The following is a 25843-nucleotide window of genomic DNA, read 5'->3' as shown; positions in this document are numbered from 1 at the left end:
TAATAAAAACCATTAACTATACATAACAATCCTTAAATACTTTACTATTAGGAAACAAGTATTTTCATACATGCCTAGGAGTTTGCTAAAAGAGCATTAAACTCTATGGAGGGTAATCTAGCAAAAGCTATCAAAATTTCAAATGCACATACTATTGAATCATCAACTCTATTTCTAGCAATTTATCTTAACAGCTCTATGAGCACATATGTAAAATGATAAATCTTTAAGTCAACCTACTAAATGCAACAACAGAATGCAGGTTAAAGTAAACTATGCCATACTTCCATATGACTAAAAAACAACAATAAAATGGTTGAGGTAGCGCCCCCCACTCAATTCATGTCTATCTGGGGCTTGTGAGTGTGAATTGGAAATAGTGTCTCTGAAGATAAGGTCACGGTGGATTAAGATGGGCCTTCAGTCCAGTGACTAGTATCCTTACAAGAAAAGGAAAATCTGGACTTCAAGACACAAAGAGAAAAAGGCCATTTGACAACAAGAGATAGAGATTGAAGTGAAGCCAAAGAATGCCAAGGATTGCCAACAACCACCAGAAGCTAGTGAAAGGCAAGGAAGGGTTTTTCTCAAGGTCTTGGAGGCAGTATGAACCAAAAATGTCTTGACAGAAACTCCCATGTATTAAAATAGGGTCTTCTGTATATAACTATGCATAGTAAAATTAGGATGATTTAAAAAATTAGGATAATAGTGATTTATTTCTTTAGCATTAACTGGATAATTTCTGAGATTCAGTCTTAGATTAGAAGCATTCTGCTTTTTTTCATACAAAAAATTAAGCTGTAAAATCAGAAGACTGCTTTTAACATAATTTTCTGGTTTATGTGTTTTTTGTTTGTTTGTTTGTTTGTTTAAATTTCCAAACCAGATTATAGATTAGATACGTAAACTATCTACCAACTCTGGCTACCAACGACTTCTAACAAATAACAAACAAAACACTAAAGCTATGAATATTCAAAAAGTATAAGTACTTAAAGGAAATCCAACTTAAGAGTTTAATTTTCAGAAGTCTAAGTTTTCTCTATTCTGTGTAAAAAGAATAGGGAAAATTGTGGATTAATGTTAGTAGGTCTAGAGAGATATTAAATCATGATTTTAATGCAAGCTATTGATGTAACATGTCTACTAGAATAATTTAAATGAATGTACTATAGTTACTAATAAAGGAACCAGTATTAGTGTCATATCTAAGTTGAGATGGGAAATAATTGTATGATATTCCTTGCTGATCAGACCTCATTTGGAATAAGGTCTGGCTCTTTTTGTTTTTAAAACAAAATTTAAAAAATTATTTTTGGTTTGGGATAGAAAAATCAATTTCAGAAAAAAAGATCACTCAAAGTTTGACTTCCTATAGATAAATTGAGTAAAATATTGCTATATATTCCTCTCAACATATTTTTTGCTATGTATATAATACATTTTTAGTATATAAATGAAGCTGTATTAATCATTAATCACTGAACTGAATATTGTGAATATCCATCTCAATAAGTATATGTATATAATGTCATCTGTCACAGAGTATTCCATAATACATAAATAACTCACAAAATTCTCTATTGTTAGTATCTGATTTTTTCTGATTTTTGTTAATGTAAGAAATATAAGGATAAATATTCCTTTAAAGGCATTTTTCCACATTTTACCTTATTACTATAAAATAAATTTATGAAAACAGAAATGTTCAAAGAGTATAGGAAGACTTTTGAGATTTCTTTTAAACTGTCCTCAAGACAGTCTTATTAATGTAATTTCTTTTTTTTTTTTTTGTCTTTTTGCTATTTCTTGGGCCGCTCCTGCGGCATATGGAGATTCCCAGGCTAGGGGGTCCAATTGGAACTGTAGCCACCGGCCTACACCAGAGCCACAGCAATGCAGGATTCCAGCCGCGTCTGCGACCTACACCACAGCTCACGGCAACGCCGGATCATTAACCCACTGAGCAAGGGCAGGGACCGAACCCGCAACCTTATGGTTCCTAGTCGGGTTCGTTAACCACTGCGCCACGACAGGAATCTTACATTCACATTTGAATGCTACGTTTTAAAATAACATTTACATGAAAGCTATTTTTACTCATCTGAAAAGGCTATCTAAAAAAAAGGGACCCGGTACTTGTTCTTGCTTTAGAGAGAAAAATATAGATTCAGCTATGTCAGCAAAAGGTGGCAGGTTTGATCTCTGAATTTAAGAATTTATTAACAACACAGCAGCCAAAAGATGGCGACTTCTCTCTGTTCAGTGATTAGCAAAGGCTCATTGTTAAGTAGGTCACTTTGGGCATCAAGTATGACTAGTTGACCTAAGATTCCTTCTCATTTTGTTTGGATGATTTTATGTTGCTTTAGCTTCAGCTTTGTCATACTTGACTTGTTTCTCTTTTTTAATACATGCCTTTACTTTTTCAGAGTACTTCATGTGTATATAAATGGGCTATTTTCAACTTCAAAAACTTTATATTTTATTCAATGATTTCTATCTTTGCTATTACTTAATATGGGCAAAGTATAACTGGCAATAATACTAAACCCCAATATTTGTCTAAATGTCACTGTATTCTATTTCCTGTTTTATCATTCCAAAGAGTCAGAAGCTAAAGATACAACCAGAGGAGCAGGGCTGAAGCAGTGTTTGTTTAAATGCATCCTGCCGAGGCTGGGAAGGTGAAGATAGTATCAGACAACTATATTCTCCAGAAGCTATTCATAAGTAAATTGGGATAAGTGTAAACAAAGATTAGAGGGGTCTAATGTTACATTTTTTTCTCCTATGGATTTAAAAACAAAACAAAATACACCAGAACAATAAATTCTTCAAAAATCCATGATCAACCCATGAAATAGGCAGTGAAATGACATGGGGAAGAGAATCCAACATCAATGGGCCCAAAAAAGCAAATGAATGAAAAGGAAGACTATATCTTGACAGGGAAACAGAAATATACATATTCAGAACTGCAACTTAAAAATAGACATATACAAAAACACGATACCTTTTAAAATTGCACCTCACAAAATCAAATACCTTGGAATACACCTGACCAAGGAGGTAAAGGATCTATATGAAGAGAACTATAAAAATTTAATCAAAGAAATCAAAGAAAATGTAAAGAAATGGAAAGATAGTCCATGCCCCTGGATTGGAAAAATCAATATTGTAAAAATGGCCATACTACCCAAAGCAATCTATAGATTCAATGCAATCCCTGTCAAATTACCCATGACATTTTTCACAGAACTAGAACAAACAATCCAAACATTTATATGGACCCACCAAAGACCCAGAATTGCCAAAGTAATCCTGAGAAATAAAAACCAAGCAGGAGGCATAACGCTTCCAGACTTCAAGAAATACTACAAAGCCACAGTCATCAAAACAGTGTGGTACTGGTATCAAAACAGACAGACAGACCAATGGAACAGAAGAGAGAACCCAGAAATAAACCCTGACACCTATGGTCAATTAATCTTTGACAAGGGAGGCAAGAACATAAAATGGGAAAAAGAAAGTCTATTCAGCAAGCATTGCTGGGAAACCTGGACAGCTGCATGCAAAGCAATGAGACTAGAACACACCCTCACACCATGCACAAAAATAAACTCAAAATGGCTGAAAGACTTAAATATACGACAGGACACCATCAAACTCCTAGAAGAAAACATAGGCAAAACACTCTCTGACATCAACATCATGAATATTTTCTCAGGTCAGTCTCCCAAAGCAATAGAAATTAGAGCAAAAATAAACCCATGGGACCTCATCAAACTGAAAAGCTTTTGTACAGCAAAGGAAACCCAAAAGAAAACAAAAAGACAACTTACAGAATGGGAGAAAATAGTTTCAAATGATGCAACTGACAAGGTCCTAATCTCCAGAATATATAAACAACTTATACAACCCAAAAGCAAAAAAGCCAATCAATCAATGGAAAAATGGGCAAAAGACCTGAACAGACATTTCTCCAAAGAAGATATACAGATGGCCAGCAAACACATGAAAAAATGCACAACATCACTGATTATAAGAGAAATGCAAATCAAAACTACCATGAGATACCACCTCACACCAGTCAGAATGGCCATCATTCATAAGTCCACAAATAACAAGTGCTGGAGGGGCTGTGGAGAAAAGGGAACCCTCCTGCACTGTAGGTGGGAATGGAAACTGGTACAGCCACTATGGAGAACAGTTTGGAGATACCTTAGAAATCTATACATAGAACTTCCATAGGACCCCGCAATCCCACTCTTAGGCATCTATCCGGACAAAACTCTACTTAAAAGAGACACATGCACCCGCATGTTCATTGCAGCTCTATTCACAATAGCCAGGACATGGAAACAACCCAAATGTCCATCGACAGATGATTGGATTCGGAAGATGTGGTATATATACACAATGGAATACTACTCAGCCATAAAAAAGAATGACATAATGCCATTTGCAGCAACATGGATGGAACTAGAGAATCTCATCCTGAGTGAAATGAATCAGAAAGACAAAGACAAATACCATATGATATCACTTATAACTGGAATCTAATATCCAGCACAAATGAACATCTCCTCAGAAAAGAAAATCATGGACTTGGAGAAAAGACTTGTGGTTGCCTGATGGGAGGGGGAGGGGGTGGGAGGGATCGGGAGCTTGGGGTTATCAGACACAACTTAGAATAGATTTACAAGGAGATCCTGCTGAATAGCATTGAGAACTTTGTCTAGATACTCATGTTGCAACAGAACAAAGGGTGGGGAAAAAACTGTAATTGTAATGTATACATGTAAGGATAACTTGATCCCCTTGCTGTACAGTGGGAAAATAAAAAAAAAAGACATATTTTATTAGTACTAAAACAAGAATTACATAAATACAGAATAAACTATACTATATTTAAAATATAGATCTGGTAATACTACTTTTCTCTGGAAGCGTGGAATAAGGAAGGGAAGTTCAAAAGTTGCATAAAAATACAGGATCATTAAAAACGGTCAGGTTTTAAGTTCTTAATACACAGTATACATGTTTATTCCATCAAAATGCTGAAATATAAGCTTTTTATAGACATATAGGTCATTCCAACTTACCATTTTAGGTATTTTAAAATATCTACCTTTAGAAGATACGATGCACCATCCACTTCTGCTTTGCCCAAGAGCTGACACGTCAGGTCAAAATACTGCATTGGCTGAACATCACACAATTTCACTAACGTTGAGGAAGGTGAAATGTGAGTAGATGCCCAAACACGTAAGGCTTCCACCATTTTGTGGTCCTCGGTGGTGAAGTTAAAACACTTGCTTGAAGTACGAGGTATAATAGGAGCTCCTAAAGTTCCCTCGAATGTCAAAGATGCAAAACCAGAGCTGGTGATACCTTGAGTCTCCTTTTTATATACCTGGATCTAAGAGAGTGGGCAAACAGAAAACAAAACAGAAACAAACAAAACAGGTTACTGATCTAGAGCCTAGGAAGTAGAGACACTTGAGAGACTATAAAATCTTGCCTACATAGTCAATAGAGGACATAATTGTTTACATATTCTGTTTAATTAGCAAACTAAATTACAAAATCTACTGGGCTATATTAATATGCACAGGCACCATGATAACTATAAAACACTACCCAAAACTTATTTTTATTTTTTAAAGAGCTGGGTGGTAGACTACCTAATATTATCAAGCTTGAACTTTTGCTAACAAAATACTTATCAGGTTTTTTTTTTTTAGGCTGCACCCACAGCATGCAAAAGTTCTCAGGACAGGAATCAAACCCACGCCACAGCAGTGACACAAGCAGTGACACTGCCAGATTCTTAACCCATCAAGCCACCAGGGAACTCCTTTATTAGTTTATTAAGGTAAAATTTATAAAAGGAAACAAGATAATAAGTAACAGTTACTTATGAATGTTATAGGGAAAACTAGAATACTTAAAATATAGAGTCTGAAGTGAATAAAATGCAGCTGAGGCTAAGGTTTCATCAGTCTAGCTGAGAGAGCTGAGACAATGCTTTCAAGATGTTGAATTTTGTGGCTCAGTTATTAGATGCACATGCATTTATGATTGTTACATTGTCTTTATAAAGCAACCCTTTAGAACTTGTGAAATGCCCTTTTTAGTCTCCCATACTACTGTCTGATATTAATAAATGTATTTATAAGTTCATTGGAAATTAGAAAATATACTGAACTGAAGGATACCTAAGTTGTGATGTGTTAGAACTTGTTGGATATAACTAAAGTAGTAGACAATTTTATAGGCGTAAATGAATATTTTACAAAAGAAGAAATGTTAAAAATGAGAAATTTAGACTTCTATCCCAAGACATTACACAAAGAATATTTTCTGAAACCCAAGGAAAGTAGAAGGAAAACTTAAACAAGGTAAGAGAAACAGAAATATATAGTAGAGTAAGTCAAAATTAAAAACTGGTTCTTTGAAGAGATTAGTAAATATGATAAAGCTAGAAAGACTGATCTGGAAAAAAGAGAAGAAATTATAAGAGAAGAAGTTAGAACATCAAGCCTGCAAAAATGGATTGATCATTACAAATCCTATAAACACCTAAAAAATAAATAACATTATGACCAACTTTATATCAGTAATCTGACAATCTGGATGAGAAAGACAAACTTTTCTAAAAATTAAATATAGACTGATACAAAAAATAGAAAATCTGAATAATCTCATTCCTCATAAAGAAATGTTAACTAATTAATAACGCTTATCAATTAAAAAAATCACCAGGCTCAGATAGCTTTATCAGTGTATTATTCCAAGCATTTAAGTAAGAAAACCCAGTCATCTTGCACAAACTCCTCTAGAATTGAAAAAGAGGGTACACTTTCTATTTTCATAAGGCAGTACAGCTTTAATTTCAAAATGTGTCAAGGACATTATAAAAAAGGAAATTAAAGATCTAATAAAACAGGAAAATAATAAAATACTTCAAATAAAATGTAGGCGCAAGCTTCATAAACTGGAGTAGACAAAGAGTTCTAAAACTATTAACATATTGATTAGCTGGTTTAAAAAAAAACACATACTATCTAATAGCTCTACTTTCTTATTAAACGTTTTTTTTATAGGATGCAACTAGTCTGAATGACGGTATCCAACACATTTCTGCGGAAGGAGGTCAGGTAATTGGTTCAAATGAAGAGGTTTCCTAACAGAAATCATTTGAAGCTTGATTTACATTTCTTCCTATCTCTTTAAACGCCTGATGTTATGTTCTAACAAAGCAACCACATAATTAGTGCTAACTAGTTTTAGTGAACAATATGGAGTTCTGTTCAAACAAACAGAAGTTCTAGACAGTATAATTTATACCTTCAGCCTGTGAAAGCGAACAATATCTCCATTTTTATAAATTACTGGAAGGGCTTCATAATTTCCACTGAAGAACAGGCAGGTTAACTTTACATTTGTCTGGTCCACAATTGTTACAACCGAGCAATAATCTGGAAAACACAAAAATATTTTACCTTTTTGCATTTTAAAATGTTCGACAAAATAAGAAAAATGCTGAGTTCAAAACACCAAACTTTATTTCTCCTTGTAATTGCCTTCTAAGAAAAAGATCAAATCACATGAAATTTTCTTATCTCTCAAAATGCACTGCCAAATTTCCAAGTGTTCCAAGAAAAGTAATTTTATAAAGTTTAGTAGAATAAAAATAAAAACCCTACTTAATATAAATTGTCTGAAGATATAACTTTTTATTACCTCAAAGTTTTGAAACCATGAAGCAGATAAACAATTCAATAATATAATTTATAAAGCAAACATAATTAACTTTAGAGTGAAAACAAAAGACCAAAGATATTTGCAGCAAATGTAATGAACAGTCAATATACTTCATAAAGATACTAGGAAAACTGGTTATAAACCCCAGGACTTTACAGTAAATGTGAAATTCAAATGAGCAAACAATTCATAGAAAACTCAAAAGGGAAAACGATGGTTTGCTAATTATCTACAAAAGGTTACACATTAGGAGGGGCATTTTATACAAGTAGGCCAAAAAAAAAATTAATGATAGGTTGCCATGAAAGCAGTAATTTCAAACACTGATAGCAGCAAAAACTGTAACAGATGCTGCCTTTTAATATACACGTTTCCAACACTGTGAGAAAATGTGTTGATTTCTTTCCTTCCCAGTACTGTAGTATGAATGACAGCACAGAGATAGAAAAGGATAAACCCAGAGAGGAGAAGGGAGTGAAGGAAAGAGGGAGAAGGTATCAACAGATTTCAGGAAGTTGGGAAAGTAAATGTTTAAGAGGAAGCTTATCAGAAGATACTATAAAGTGGCTATAGCAAAGACAGAGCCATTTACATTAAGGGTGGGAACGAAAAATAGAGCCCAAATCAGGGCTAATGAAAAGTTTACACACACAACTGTTTCACTGACCACCTATCCTAACCTCCACTCTCCCTGAAACTGACTACAGGTAGGCAGACAGGGTATCTTATCTTAGTCTTTAAAGGCAGCCCTTCCCAGAACACAGGCTGTTTTTCAAGGGAGTTTCACTGATAGACCAGGAAATGTTAAGCCTTTTGATTTGAGTGTTAGCATCCAGAATAAGTCTCTCTGCATTATCACATTTAGTGGGTCTACAGCCTGATAGATGGCTCTCTTTCTGCCCACCCTAGACTAACACTTTCAATAATCCAATCATTGTGCCCTATTTATCTCTATCAGATTTCCCATTTAAAAAAGATCAAGCTGGAAAAACAAACTTCTTACATACAAAGCAAAGGAAACAAATGTCTACAATCTAACAAAAGACAGAGCAAAAATGAGTGGAGCAGGGAGAGGAACCAAGGGTATGCCAAGAGAAGCAACCTCAGGGGACTGCGCAAAGAAAAACACAACAGGTGTGTGTGCCAGGGTATGTATGTGCATGTTCAGAATTCTAAGTGGGTAAGAGGAGTGGCTCTATGTGCTGGTGGAGATTGATGTAGAGGAGCCTCCTGCCCCCAGCTGTGTTTTAATCTAAGTGACTCTATGTGAATAAAAATGGCATCTCCTTAGACTGCATATACTTGTGCACTTTATATCTGAACTGTCATATGCTAAGTCCCTGTTCCTAGTATACCTTCTTCCTCTTGGCTTGCATTTTCTCTTTTCAAAGTACCACCTGTGACTTTCAGCGACTGGTGTTCAAAACCTTTTATAAAATAAGATTTTATTAACAAAGAAAGAAAAAAGAGAACCTTTCCACAGAGCAAGAAATTTCCTGAAAGTAAAAAAATCTACCCTGCATACATACACAGAGTGATGAAATATTGAGAATTTTCAGGCATACGAGACTTAATTCAGTGAAGATATTAATAGTGGTGGGAGCAGAGTGAATGGTATGCAACAGAAGAATCGCCATAGAGAAACTATAGGTGAATCACCAAGCTTATATAGACTGAATAAATCCCTCTAGAATTTTAATCTTAGAAATTACCTCCACCACCCTAGAATGCTGAATATCTCACTGATGGTTATTATTCTGTATTTTAGCAGCAAGGAACTCTACTTAGTCTCTGCTTTACTGTTGTCCAATCCAATTTTTTAAAAACAATTTACATAAGTTAGCCTAAAATTTATTGAGTAAATAAATTTTACTTAGTATTGGGTATACCTACAGTACAGGAAGAATATTAAATGAACACGAACACCTTCTCCGACGAAGTTTACATTTTCCTTATATTGACTTACAGCCTTAAAAACTAATGCTGTAATCTCAGCTTGTGTGTTATTTTACATGCCAACATTTGCTAGTGTACAAAGTTTATACTCTCTGTATACATAATGGGTCCATCACAATAAAGGCAGAATTAATGATCTAGATGACATTTTCGAGAATAACTGGAAACTGACATTTAAGCGTGGCACTGGATAAACAGCCAACCTTAAGATGTCTTTGGATCTTTGGTGAACAGTACATTAAGCATTCAAATTTTAGAAAAGCGGTAAAAACAAAAGATTTTATAAATTTCATACTCAACATTGTAGTTCCACACATAAGAGACTTTAAATTTTAAACCATGACTGAAGTTTTACCAGAGTCTGAAATTATGCTTAATGTGAAGGATATTAGATTTTGGTAAAAGATATTTATAGTTCTAAATATAGTTTGGTGTTATCAAATAGTAATTAATAATGTGCAAAATAAAATGTCAACATTCCAAATTAATTTATAGTAATGGAATAATGTACTTTACTTCTAAGAAAAAAAAAACAACCAAAACACAAAAATATAGTACTTATGTTAAGCAAGGTATCTTATTTCCAGGCCTATAACTTGGGGGAAATTTCATTATTTAGTGGTCAGCAATTACTGAGGATTTACTCTATGCCAGGTAATGTGCTAAGCAATTTATATGCATCATATCCTTGAAATCTTACATAGTTGGATGCAGCAGTTTACAAACAAGAGAACTTAGTTTCCTAAAAAGTCTAGGTTATGACCCAAGTGTGAATGTCTTATAAGTCATATGTAACTCAGTGTATCTGATTCTTGTTTCTACACTTAACCAGAACACCGCACTGTCTCCAAGTTGCATGTTTCTTAAAAACATAATAATCTCAAAGAAAGTAAAATATTATGCTCAAAACTATGATGGAGGCTTGAAAGTTTTTCTAAGTAGGAAAACTATATCAACTATATTATTTACTATTTCATGCATTTGTCTTGAAATATATTAAGGGAGAGTTCATTACTGAAGAATTAGCGTATCATTATAATGAAGCTTCACCTATGAATTTATTACAGAAACAGAACCCACAAACATTATCACAGAAAGAATCTACAATTAATTCATTCTTATGTGTATATGTATTTTTATATTCTTTGGAATAATTATTTTTTGACTCATAAGCTGAAGGAAAAGAAGAAAAGGAGACAAAAAAGAGTGTCTCCTGAGGTATTTGAACAAGAGGTAATTCCTAGTGAAAAGATAAAGGCAATAAAAGAAGATGTGTATCTAAGTGTGAGGCTATTTAAAGAGGAGTTAAATGAAATGTGGGTGGTAAGAAGAAAAAGGAGAGCACAGTATTATAAATCAGGAGTTGGTAAACTACAGTCCACAGCCCAAATCCAGTCCACCACCTATTTATTATTTTTCCAAAGCGTTCAACTTGTTTTCAAAGACACCAGTCTTTTCACATTTATACTCATCTGTTTATAGAGGATTTAATGAAATTACTTAATTAGAGTAACAAGTAAAAGGAGCACAAAAAGATTTTTGTAATTGTAAGAACAGAATTCTTGCGAGAATACAATTCCACTAGATGGAGCAGAAATAAGTAGAGGCAGATGGGCTAATCAATTCCAAGTCACCAATTCCTAGTCATCAGTGCTCAGGATGACAAAAGCATCAGTAGAACAGTTTAAAGGATGGAGTGGAGAACATTGTTCATTGTCAAATTAGATAAGAGGTTCCTTAAGAAAGCATCTAATTTAAACAATAACTTAGCTGTGAGAAGACACCCATTAAATAAAATAAAATAAACTATAAAAATAAATAAACTATATAAATAATTATTGTCATTAAATAAACTATATAAATAATTATTGCATAACAAATGATACATGTGTACATGGGATATATTTTTCAGAACAGTGAGAGTATATAGAAGACTTCTGAAGAATGCCGGAAAGAAAGCAGATACTCTTCAATCAGAAAACACAGATAGGCTTCCAGATTTAGTATTGTCTTCACAGTTCACAGCATCTTTGACACACAACAGGTGACCAACCATCTTTACTAAATCAATGCATATCATTACCTAAAGCGAGTATGTGGTACCTATAAAAATTTTCCCTGAGGCCTACTGTAGACTGAAAATCCTTTAGCCTCTTTGTGCCTCAATTTCCTTATCTAAAAAATGGGGAAAATGATAGCATTCACCTCATATGATTGTTAATATTAAGTAAGTAATAAGATGGAAAGTGCTTAAAAGAGCACACAGAACATGGTTAAATGACAGATATAAGAGATGACCAGTGGTGATGGTAGTAGTGGCAGCAGCAGCAACAGCAGCATTTCTATACTGCTAATTAATGATAACATTCTTTTACTTTTTTTTTTTTTTTAAGGCTAAGCATGTGGCATATGGAAATTCCTAGGCTAGGAGTCAAATTGGAGCTGCAGCTGCAGGCGTACGCCACAACTACAGAAATACCAGACCTGAGCCACATCTGTGACCTACGCCAAAGCTTACAGCAATGCTGGATCCTTAACCCACTGAATGAGGCTGAGGATTGAACCTGCATCCTCATGGACACTGGTTGGTTTCTTAACCCACTAGAGCCATAAAGAGAACTTCCTCTTTTCTTTCCTTTTTTAAAAAAATAATCAATAATGCTTTATTATAAATTTCAAAGTTGCTAAGAGACTAGTTCTTAATTGTTCTCACCACAAAAAAGAAATGATAATTATGTGAAGTGTTAGCTGATGCTGAAATGGTAACCACATTTTAATATATAAATGTATTAAATAAACATATTATACATCTTAAACTTATACTATATCATATGTCACTTGTATCTCAATAAAGTTTTACTGTTAGACTAAATTTTAATTAATTTTATAGAGGAGCCTTATTAGATATTTTATTTTTTATGTTAAGAAAGAATAGAGAATCTCATATTTTTATATTAAAATATCTAGGATGCCATGAAGGTAAAACCAGGTAAAATTTCATACCAATTTGAAATGAACTAGAACTAATACTTACATAATAATATATACTTCCTCTGAGGCACTATTCTAGTGCTTTAAATATATTGAGTCTGGTGAGTGGCTACTTCCATTGGTCTCATTGAATAGGTAAGGAAACTGAGGCAAAAGTGGGTACATAGCTAGCAACATATTGAACATAACATTCTTTTCTAATGAACTCAGATATGACCATAGAATCTGTTTTAACAAAGTTCCTGAAGCTACTCTGCCAGGATACAGTGCCAAACTGATCACTGTCAGTTCATGAAATGGTTAAACATAGACATAAGGAACTGCAAACGAATTTCAACTTGGATTTCCACTGGAATCTCAACTAGTTGCTTTTAGATATGTGCTATGAATCTTCCACAGAGAAATATCTTGCAGTTAACAAGAGTATCTGGTCCTCAGGAAAAACTTCACTTGGAACACAGTTTCTGAAAAGCTACAATGTGGAAAATTGACTAATCACTTACTCAAAAATCTAAAATGCTGCTGCTGTGGCATGGGTTCAGTCCCTGAACGGGGAATTTTGACATGCTGAAGGTGTGGCCAAACACACACACACACACACACACACACACACACACACACACACACACACACACACACACACACACACACACACACACACACACACAGGCTTTTTGATTATGATAGAACTGCAAGAGAACTTGTCTCTATAGGGTAATTTTATCATGATCAAATTGCAAACAAGTAGGAATTGGCCCTATCCCTTCCCAGTTCACAATAAAAAAAGGGTAAAAACAAAAAATATGGATAATGAATTGCTTGAAAGTGAAGCTCTACCAACCTTAATTTAGGTAAATAATCTCTAAACTTGATTCCAGGGAACAAGAATTTCAAACAGTAAGAATCAAAGTACATTAAAAAGGCTTCCATGTTTGAGTAATTTCAAGCAAAAATTTATTTAAAAATAAAGTTAAATAGATTTATTTATTAAAACTTTTCAGAGGTGATAAAGTGCTAATAATGCATCATAAATCTCAAGAGCCAAATACAGCATGCAAAATTTCCCACTTTTTCATAGAATGTTTCACAGAACTGGGTTTCTCCCACTGAAAATGCTTTGCTAAAAGCTTATGTAGATTAGAAATGAAAGTCATTTTAAAAGAAGTACTACTGAGAAAAGTGGAGAGCTTATAGCCTCACTTGATGAATTGGCAGACAGCTCTTCAGGATTAGTTTACTGCTGTTTTGGGACTTTCTCTTCAGCAGATTTTGCCTCCCTATTATCTACCCTATCTCCCGGCAATCCACTGTTCTAGATAGACCTTTTGCCTCTTTTTTGCCTTATCTCCTCCTTGTGGTTACTTACAAGAGATTAAAAAAAAAAAAAAAGCCAAAATAGTAAAGTCCCATTTGAATGTTTCCTGATATCGAACCAACTGCTACACTGACTTCCTCCACCCCTTCCTACAGGGGAGGAAAGGGGTGGCATCCTTACTTCACCAGAAAATGCGGAGGGGCAGCTGCCATCTTGAAGACCGTTTCCCAATTTAATTACATTAACTGTAAAACCAACTAACCAAAATAAACTTTGAAGCAATCAGGTGAGATAAAACCCAGTCAAATATGTATGTAACCTTATAACTTGTCCTTAATAATGCAAGTAACTGGCAACCTCTAGAGCAAAGGCCCAAAGACAACAGAAAAGTCTAATATAGCTTCCATCTTCTTTATACTAAAGTTTATAGGCATTTTTACTATTTCCTACACAAATGAGTAATTTTAAGCAATAAAATGATAATCAAGGCTTTTCTTTTTGTTTAGAATGTCCAAAAGTATTAAGCATTTGGTTTTATACTATTATGGATAGACAAAAACGCTCATAAACTTGCACTACAAGTGACGGATTTAAGTGGACCAACATGAACAAAAAGCCCGTATGTTTCATTGTATGTAATATTCCCTCTCCCATAAAAAACTGTAAATAGACAATGAATTCTAGTTATTGCTACTGATACAGGTGCTAAAATATTTAGGGATTATATGTATGAATATCTTCAACTTACTCTGAAGTGGATCACAAAAGAAATCAATTAATGGATCCACTAATGATGGTGATTTTATATGGGTGTTCATTGTATAATTCCTTCAAATATTTAATATGTTTAAATATTTTATAATAAAATTCTGAGAAAATAATTCATAATTGTTTTCACTTAAACTCATAATTTTTAAATTAAATATTTCCTGTATAATAGTATTTTCATTAGCTATTTGACTGGAATATCTTTATAGAATCTTTTGACCTGTTAAATTCTCAAAAAATTCTGAATTAGTTATATCAGAATTCAAAAGGTGTTAAACTTATCTATAGTACCAAAAAAGAAAGAAAATAGTTTGATAGTATTATAAAGGATAATATTATGAAGGATAATAAATAAATCAATAAACTATAACTTTGACCTTTGTTCTTTTCTCAACTTGGAGTATTCTCCTATCTATAACTCTGACATGAATCTTATTTGCAGTTATAGAAAGTAACTGTGGGTGGTACAGAAGTTTTTCAATAGTACCATGTATATTGGAAAACAGAAAAGAGTTATCAGAAGTCTGACGAGTCTGCTAAAAACTGATGGACAGCTGTTGAGGTGTGGTAAAGACTGGAGTATACATACTCTGTTTATATGATCAAAACTATTTCTAGTGTTGATAGAAATTCACTTACATTTCTAAGTCCTCATTCTATTGCTGGTGTATGTTCTCATTAATCTTTTGCTTGAATCTAATTTATACATAACACATACCACATATAAATACAATAAATCTTTCAAATTTTTGGCATAAAAGAGAGCCTTCTTATCACGACAATTTCTGCAAAGCAGAGAATATGTACTTGGTCAATCATTCCACTCTAAAAATCAGACTCACTGTTTTTTAACTAGCAATAATACCCAAGCACAGACACAGATCCTATGAAGTCCTAATACTGTTTTCCAAATAAAGCAAAATATTTCAAATTCATAAAAGAATTAAAAGTATAAAATAAGGAATATTCCAACGTATAAATTAATTTTCACTTTTTTTTCATTCCAAACTCCTATTTTTTCTATCCTTTTCATTTTTTAACCAAAAAGAATTTTTTTGTTTGTTTTTTTATTCAGGGAATGGGAAATGTGAAGCCGGGGTTATCATATAACTCTCAGAATATTGGAAGTTTTTGAGGAAACTTTAAAAACAGTCTATTTTTTAAGTCACTTCTTTAGAAGTTATACATTTCAGGAGAATGTCCCTTATTTTATTTATTTATTTACTTATTATCTTGAATGACTCTTGTTTTAAAAACAACTCTGCCCTCAAATAAACTTATAAATTCAAAAAGTAACATTAATATATCCACACCCACTATAATTCAGTGTTACACAACTCACCAAAAAGCATTTCAAAAGTATTCACAACAGAGCCTAGAAAACCATATCAATAAATTAAATTGTTTTGCCTTTTTCAAGTAATTACAGCAATATACTTTATAAACACTTGGTGCAGTAACTGAGGGAAAAGGCACATAAATTATTGCAGTCAAAGAAATACTGCACACTGAAAAGACAAATTGAAAAAATTATAAAATCCCCCTATACAGACACTATTTCTCAGATTTTATTTCTCCATTTCTACAGCTTTAATTTTGGACCACTGTTATAATATGAAATTCTTTTTCTCATCTTCATGTTTTGTTTTCCCTACATTAAATTACAAAAACTTAAAACAGCATTCTTGAAATATGTCACTACTCTTAGTATGGATATTTCTGAGTTGTTAAAAAAGGCTCACATTTAAATATATACAGATACAAAGACGTGTATATAGTTAATCAGAGAACTAGTAAGTAAAAAACTACTTTATCAACATCAAGGATTGTAAAAACAGAATTTAAAAATACTCCATTTGAAATTTACTTCTTAGTATATTAAATATAACCTTAAGTATTTTCTTGTGGGCATGCCCCCACACAATCAATTCAGTTACTGAGCTATACGCCGAGATAGACTTACAGTAGCAATATTCTTCAAACTGTCATCTACTTGCTGCAAAGAAAGCACTCTAGAATAGCATCACTAAACATGAGGGTATTCTTTCTCAGACTCTCTTAAGGTTATCTATAAAATAAGGAGTTTCAAAATAAAATTTTATATACATATTTTATATACATATTTTTAGGATATGTATATACTTATAAAAGAAGGAAACAAAAACTCAGATTCAAGAAACAACCAGCATTAAAAAAAAAATCTGTCCAATAATTTGCTCTCAAGAACAATAAAGGCAAGTAGCAATCTAAATGAAATATTAGTTTTCAGGTTCTTTCACAAATTAACATTATAAGCTACTCATTTTAACAAATATTAACAAGGCAAACTGCTAGAATAAGTTTTATTGAACTGCTCCAAAGAAGTGGTGTTCTATCAAATAAATAAATAAACAATCCTTTAATAAAAATATTTATTTTCTCTATGTCTCTTTTTTTAAGGATTAAGTATAGGTTTTATTTAGTTTTTTCATTTTTATTTTTTTAATAGTTATTTCCCCAACACAATTTTTTTTCCTACTGTACAGCATGGTGACCCAGTTACACATACATGTACACATTCTTTTTTCCCACATTATCATGCTCCATCATAGGTGACTAGACATACTTACCAGTGCTACACAGCAGAATCTCAATGCTAATCCATTCCAAAGGCAGTAGTTTGTATCTATTAACACCAAACTCCCAATCCACCCCACTTCCTCCCCCTCCTATCACTTATATCTGGAATCTAATATAAGGCACAAATAAAACTTTCCACAGAAAAGAAAATCATGGACTTGCAGAATAGACTTATTTCTCATTTTTGACTCATTCCCAAATGAAGGAAAAATAAACTCATGAAACTACAGTCAACGTACAACTTCATATTTTAATAATAAAGTTAAAAAACTAAAAGATAATTTCAGTCTATGTTCTTGGTAGTTAATATCGGTAGGGAAAGCAGAAAGGATGTTTAATAAATCAGTATTCTTTCTTATTTTATAATACATAACCTCTAAAAATGCATATTTAAACTTTTGATAAAGGACTGACTTTAATGTTTTCAGCAAGACTGTGTTTAAACTGTTGGTAAAGTATTTTAATTACTTTAACACTTAGGTAATACTTCATGTAACTTGATATAAATCTGGAAAAGATAACAAATGATAAATTAAGCCCCATATTCAGCAATCTTAAGCAATTCACTTAATTTCCTCAGTATGATTAAGTGTAAATTGCCTTGGAGTTTTATTATAAGGGGAAGCTGGTAGTTCATCTAAGAAAGGTCTTTAATCAAAGAAGTATGCATGCATAAATTATATAATCCACCAAAAAAGTCCTCCATGAAAACTGCTTTACCTCCTTTCTCTTACTGCACTGTTGTGTTTAAATCACTCAGTATTTCAGCAACAGTTTTCCATTTATATAAAAGTTTATTACTGAAACACTGAAGGCTATGGAGGCAAATCTCTGAATTAAAGCAATATTATGATACGATCTTATTTGTTTACAAGAAAACTTTCTATACAATACATGTATAACAGCATTCTCTATTATGCTATTATGCTGGTGGGAAGGTAACATAATTTCCACTCATGATTTTATAACATTGCAAAAGATCACAGGAGGCAAGAAAGAGAAGAAAGCATAGACAGTATAACAGAGATATAGGTTCTAAAATAAAAACATGTGCACATGTGCCCGTGTACACACACACACACACACACACACACATATTAGAAAGATTGGTAGGTAGGTAGATAGCTATTCCATGAGTTTATAAATGTTATTCTGGAATTACATCTGGAGGAGTTTTTCTCTTATGTTTGACTCTACGTACTGAGCCACCACAGATCAGAGATGGTATACTTATGTGTAAGGATTTATACTAAGACTAGCAATGGTCTTTATCTTTACAGAGTTTGTGTTTAAAGTATGGGAGACAAAACAATAATTTTTAGAATAACTATAAAAGTACACTGATATTGAGCAATAAAAAGGAACAGACTGTTTATGCATGCTACAAAATGGAACCTCAAAATCATTATGCTAAGTGGAAGAAGACTACAGTTAATATGAAGTGTCTGGAAAGGTACAGAGACAGACAGCAAATCAGACTAGTACTGGGGATGGGAATGAAGACTGACTGCAAACAGAATGGAGATCTTTTTGTATGGTGTTGCTTGTTTACACCCATGAAAATAAAATTCACTCTTGCTTAAACCAGCAGCATCAATCACCCAAATGTCAGCACCTGAAATCTTGCTGATATCTTTTGTTAACTATGATCTCCTCTTCTGTGCTATTTTTCATTAAAAGTTACACCTATTTTTAAACTGTCATTTTAATTGCAACTTCAGAGGGAGCAAATATAAACACAGTTGTTCTACCATCTGAATCTTTCTTAAAACTTGATGAAAATCATAAGCATGAACAAGATCAGAGGTTGGCAAACTATGGCTTGTGGGCCAGCTGCCTGCTATAAAAACAAGTTTTACAGTAACACGTTCATTTCCATATTGCCTACGGCTGTTTTCATGTGACAAGGTAGAATGGAGTACCTGTGACAGAGACTACCTGTCCTGCAAAGCCTAAAACACATACTATCCAGTGCTGTAAGGAAAAATCCAACTCTTAAACTGCATTAATAGTGGGCTTACAAAAAGGATACTGGAAATAAAAGACTAATAACAGCATGCTACTCTGAAGCAGGAAAAGAAGCTGAAGTACTCTACAGTATCTTTTTTTAAAAAAATTTTTTATCAAGTTGATTTACGATGGTCATTTTTGATGCACAGCAAAATAACCCAGTTATATACATACATTCTTTTTTTTTTTACATTATCCTCCATCATGTTCTATCACAAGTGATCAGATATAGTATCTTTAATACTTACTCTTACTTAATTTTTCAAAGTAATGGTACTAGTAGAAACAGCCCAGAATCAAACACAGTAATATTTACCTGACTAATTTAAGAAATTTCAAGATTTAGTATAGGAGATAAAAGATCATGATATTCAAAGCAACTCTCAAATTATCTGTAATAAGAAAAACTGCCTAAGAGACAAAAACACCCAAAGAGACTAGCAATCCCACTCCTAAAAGATACCTAAAATATACCTAAAAGAAAAGAAAACATATGTTCACACAAAAACATACATATGAATGTACACAGCAGCATTATTTGTAATAGCAAAAAAAACCAGAAACAACCCAAAAGTCCATCAAATGATGAATGGATAAATACAATGTGGTCAATACATGCAGTGGGATACCAGTCAGCAACAAAAAGAAATGAAGTACTGATAGAAACCACAACATGGGTGAACCTTGAAAACATTCTGGTAAGTGAAAGAAACATTAATACGAATAGTTCAGAATAAGCTATAGACAGAAAGTAGATTAGTGGCTGCCTAGGGCTGGGAGGAAAGGGGGAGTTTGAGAGGTAAGAGGTGTGGAGTTTCTTCTAGAGGATGTGAAAATGTTGACTGTGGTGGTAGATGCACAATCCCATAAATAGAGTAAAAGCTACTGAACTGTACACTTTAACTGGGTAAATTGTGTGTGAACTATATCTCAGGAAAGCTGTTTTTCTTTAAAGGGCCCATCTGTATCAGGTTAAACAGCTGCTTTAAAGCACTAAATGTATGTATTACAGTTTAAGGGCAATGTAAATTTATAGGTATTATTTTTCTTCCCTGTTTATATTTTTTCAGCTTTTACATACCATTAAAACTATTCTCACCTATTCTTAATCACAACCAAACTCTTCAAAAGGGTTATGAGCAGTTACCAAATAGATTGTCAGCTTAAGAATACTTCCCCACTAAGCTAGTGGACATTTATTTTGTGGATACCAAGACTCATAAAATTAGGCTTCAAGTATAAGTCGAGCTTCATATTGATAAGCAACAGCCAGGAATGCCCATGAAGAAGTGGCATTCCTCAACAGTGTGAGACACTGCGAGCTGGTAAGTAGCAAAATACGTGATTTCAACAGGAGAAACACAGCCTGTGCCATTTCTGACCCAAGTTTCCACATATATAAAAGAAACAACAAAGAAAGGCATCATAGAATTTAGTAAATTAAGAGCTTGTGATATTATTCAGAGAGCCATGACCCTGAAGAATACAGGCAATACAAATTTCACAGAACTAAAGAGTTAGTCTCTGTGGTTCACAAACAACTTCAGTGTACTATATTATAATGCCTCTAAACTCTTTTATTCTTAATCTTATATTAAATATATCACTAGCTGGAGATGGGAGTGCAATAAGTCTCTCAATGGAAAGAGAGAAACTCTCTTTCATGACTTTAGAGCCTTATGTGGTTTAAAAGTGGCAACAGGTTAAATCGTTCAAAGATCAAACCTATTTTGGAAATAGGACAATTAATAACATATTCAGCAGAACTTCACTATCTCCTGATTGGATTAAATATAAAGCTTAGCATTTACATGTATTTAGAGTTTCAAAAAATTTCACAATACATTCATAAACATACACTATGCTACACAGTATCTTATTAGTTAGGCAAATCCAACCAGCCGCTAACCTCTACTGATCCTACTTCCATCTTGTTTTACAATCACATCTTTTTCTTCCTTCTCAGTGTCACAGCCCAGGTTCACGTCCTTTCCCTTTCATAATCAGGTTACTGTAATCATTTAATAGTGTCCATTTATCTCCATCTTTTCCTCTCTACAATACCAGCATATTACTACCATGCTGCTTTTTTCCAGTCTTGTCACTCTTCTCCTAAAACATCTCCAGGTATTTTCTACTGCACATAGAATAAAGTCCAAAGTATTTAGCCAGGAATGAGACAATACAATTTGCCACTAATACATCTCTCCAAATATATTCTCCACCATTATTCTTCAAGCACTTTACACTTCACACAAACTAACTCAGATATTCCTTGTGTCAATCCTGCAGTGCCCTGATACATGGCTTTTTTCACATACTATGTTGCTCGAATGTCTTCAGATCAAATCCACAGTCTGTCACCTTTGTGACCTTAAACTTCTTAAACTCTCTCAGGTTTTTCATCTGTAAAATGGGAATAATAAGAATCTAATACAAAAAAGCTTTTTGAGGATCAAATGAGATATAACACATAAAAAAATATTCTTACAACTTAGGCATAATTGTATGTAATCTTCAAGGTACTGCCCATTCAGGAAGGCCCTTCTCTAAAATGCCTTCTCCGATCCCCAGAAATGTGGGTTTCTCCCCATTTTAAACCTTCACTAACAGCACACATCACTTTCTACCTTGCACAGTTTTATTTTTAGTATAACTTGAATATAGAGAGTATAAATACACACAAATATGCACCTCTCTCCCTTAATAGCTCATAGATGATATTACTCAAGTCAGTATTACCTATTATTTGAATATTCAGGTAAAAAAATTGTACTGATACAAAGTTCAGACAGTAGATTTATTTTGATCCAGAATTTATCACAAATTGAAGATAGGTTTGTAAAGATTAATGTGATTCTACCAGAAGAATGTTCTGATTATCACATTTGTGTCCCTAAGAAAGATGAGACGGATGAGCCCCAAAACACAGATGCTCTTATCAGAATCTTAGGAAGAAATAAGGCAATAAAAGATAAATCTATAACTTCAAGTATAACACTACATTGAGTCTTTCTTAAAACTTTTCCATAATTATCCAAATAACCACAAAAACACATAAAGGCATGTGAATAAAATGTTATTCACACATTAATTACCAAAGGTCTGGTATATAATAAGGACTGTATTAGATGCTACAGAAGGGAGAGAAACTAGAGTGAAACTGATAATGTGATCAGTGCAATGACAGGCACTTTGGGATCATACAGGGGTGCATCTAACCTACAGGCTGTTGGGATGGGGGCATGGGTGAGTAAAGTATATTTTGAGCAGGATTTTTCAACCTTAGCAGCACTGACATACTGAGCTAGATAAAACACTGTTGGGGGAAGGGGACTGTCCTGTGCAATGTACAGTATTAAGGGGCATATCTGATACCTACATACTAGAATATAGTTGTACCACCTGGCTGTGACAATTAAAATTTCTCCAGACATTGCCATGTATCACTGGGGTTGGGGGGGGGAGAGCAAAATCACCTCTATGGTTGAGAATCATAGCTTTAGAAAAATACCTAAATTCTGAAGGATGACAGTTTAGCCTGGTAAAGAAGAAATAACATTCTAGGAAAAGAGAACACCGAGAAGACCCAATCAAGAAACCAAAAGTAGACAAGGTATTTGTGGAGCCCTTAAGTACCTCACTAGGGCTACTGAAAAGGGAAAAAGGCAAGAGGTTTTTAAAAAAAGAAGAGGAGTTCCCGTCGTGGCGCAGTGGTTAACGAATCCGACTAGGAACCATGAGGTTGCGGGTTCGGTCCCTGCCCTTGCTTAGTGGGTTAACGATCAGGTGTTGCCGTGAGCTATGGTGTAGGTTGCAGACGCGGCTCGGATCCCGCGTTGCTGTGGCTCTGGCGTAGGCCAGTGGCTACAGCTCCGATTGGACCCCTAGCCTGGAACCTCCATATGCCACAGGAGCAGCCCAAGAAATAGCAAAAAGACAAAAAAAAAAAAAAAAAAAAAAAAAAAAAGGAACGAGTTTTCTATGTTAGGTATCATGCCATCTGCATACAGTGACAATTTCATCTCTTCTCTTCCTATTTGGATGCCTTTTATTTCTTTGTTTGTCTAATTGTAGTAGCTAGTACTTCCAAAACTATGTTGAGTAGCAGTGATGAGAGTGGGCATCCCTGTCTTGTTCCAGATTTGAGTGAGAAGGCTTTCAATTTTTCTCCATTGAGTATTATATTTGCTCTGGGTCTGTCATAAACTGCTTTGATTATGTTAAGGAATGTTCCATCTACACCCACTTTGGTGAGTTGTTATCATAAATGATGTTGGACTTTGTCAAATGCTTTTTCTGCATCTATTGAGATGATCATATGGTTTTTGAACCATACACAGAAAATCCTAAGGACTCAAATCAAAATCTGCTTGAACTGATTAACAAACTCAGCAAAGTGGCAGGACATAAGATTAACATTTAGAATTCAGTTGCATTTCTGTATATCAGCAATGAAACATTAGAAAAGGAATACAAAAATACAATACCTTTTAAAATTGCACTTCACAAAATCAAATACCTTGGAATACACCTGACCAAGGAGGTAAAGGACCTATATGCCGAGAACTATAAAACTTTGATCAAAGAAATAAAGAAGTTGTAAAGAAATGGAAAGATAGTCCATGCCCCTGGATTGGAAAAATCAATATTGTGAAAATGGCCATCCTACCCAAAGCAATCTACAGATTCAATGCAATCCCTATCAAATTACCCATGACATTTCTCACAGAGCTAGAACAAACAATCCAAACATTTATATGGACCCACCAAAGACCCAGAATTGCCAAAGTAATCCTGAGAAATAAAAAACAAGCAGGAGGCATAACTCTTCCAGACTTCAGGCAATACTACAAAGCCACAGTCATCAAGACAGTGTGGTACTGGTACCAAAACAGACATATAGACCAATGGAACAGAATAGAGAACCCAGAAATAAACCCTGACACCTATGGTCAATTAATCTTTGACAAGGGAGGCAAGAACATAAAATGGGAAAAAGAAAGTCTATTCAGCAAGCATTGCTGGGAAACCTGGACAGCTGCATGCAAAGCAAGGAAACTAGAACACACCCTCACGCCATGCACAAAAACAAACTCGAAATGGCTTAAAGGCTTAAATATAAGACAAGACACCATCAAACTCCTGGAAGAGAACATAGACAAAACATCCTCTGACATCAACCTCATGAGTATTTTCTCAGGTTAGTCTCTGAAACCAACAGAAATAAGAGCAAAAATAAACCAATGGGACCTAATCAAACTGACAAGCTTTTTGCACAGCAAAGGAAACCAAAAAGACAACTTACAGAATGGGAGAAAATAGTTTCAAATGATGCAATGGACAAGGGCTTAATCTCTAGGATGTACAAGCAACTTACACAACTCAACAGCAAAAAAGCCAACAATACAATGGAAAAACGGGCAAAAGACCTGAATAGACATTTCTCCAAGGAAGATACAGAGATGGCCAACAAGCACATGAAAAAATGCGCAACATCCCTGATTATTAGAGAAATGCAAATCAAAACTACCATGAGATACCACCTCACGCCAGTCAGAATGGCCATAGTTAGTAAGTCCACAAATAACAAGTGTTGGAGGGGCTGTGGAGAAAAGGGAACCCTCCTGCACTGTTGGTGGGCATGTAAGCTGGTACAACCACTCTGGAGAACAGTTTGGAGGTACCTTAGAAATCTATCCATAGAACTGCCAAATGACCCAGCAATCCCACTCTTGGGCATATATCCAGACAAAACTCTACTTAAAAAAGACACATGCACCCGCATGTTCATTGCAGCACTATTCACAATAGCCAAGACATGGAAACAACCCAAATGTCCATCGACAGATGATTGGATTCGGAAGATGTGGTATATATACACAATGGAATACTACTCAGCCATAAAAAAGAATGACATAATGCCATTTGCAGCAACATGGATGGAACTAGAGACTCTCATTCTGAGTGAAATAAGTCAGAAAGAGAAAGACAAATACCGTATGATATCACTTATAACTAGAATCTAAAATACAGCACAAATGAACCTTTCCACAGAAAAGAAAATCATGGCTTGGAAAATAGACTTGTGGCTGTCCGATGGGAGAGGGAGGGAGTGGGAGAGATCAGGAGCTTGGAGTTAACAGATGCAAACTATTGCTCCTGGATTGGATTTACAACGAGATCCTGCTGTGTAGCCTTGAGAACTATGTCTAGATACTTACATCGCAACACAACAATGGGAGGAAAAATTATGTACACATGTATGTGTAACTTGGTCCCCAAGCTGTACAGGGGAAGATAAACAATGGGTCCTACTGTATAGCACAGGGAATTATATCCAATCTTCTGGGATAGACCACATTCTAAAAAAAGAATGTGTGTTTGTATACATGTATGTGTGTGTGT

General features: G+C 34.2%; 1 protein-coding gene across 5 annotated transcripts in view; it reads right to left on the bottom strand.

The window, feature by feature from the left end:
* POT1 (protection of telomeres 1) overlaps window positions 1-25843 on the bottom strand; it is a 96190-nt gene that overhangs the window by 35592 nt on the left and 34755 nt on the right. For 4 of the 5 annotated variants that reach the window (XM_005673197.3, XM_005673198.3, XM_013985634.2 and 1 more), the window contains 2 exons: window positions 7360-7490; window positions 5138-5428 (listed from right to left, as the gene is read on the bottom strand). In XM_005673197.3, coding sequence (XP_005673254.1) covers window positions 5138-5428; window positions 7360-7490 — 422 coding nt within the window. 5 annotated transcript variants of the gene reach the window in all.

The sequence above is a fragment of the Sus scrofa genome, chromosome 18, assembly GCF_000003025.6.
Source record: "Sus scrofa isolate TJ Tabasco breed Duroc chromosome 18, Sscrofa11.1, whole genome shotgun sequence".
NCBI classification, from domain to species: domain Eukaryota; kingdom Metazoa; phylum Chordata; class Mammalia; order Artiodactyla; family Suidae; genus Sus; species Sus scrofa.
Note: the sequence above shows the minus strand (reverse complement) of the source record. Positions and strands in the feature narration are given on the sequence as shown.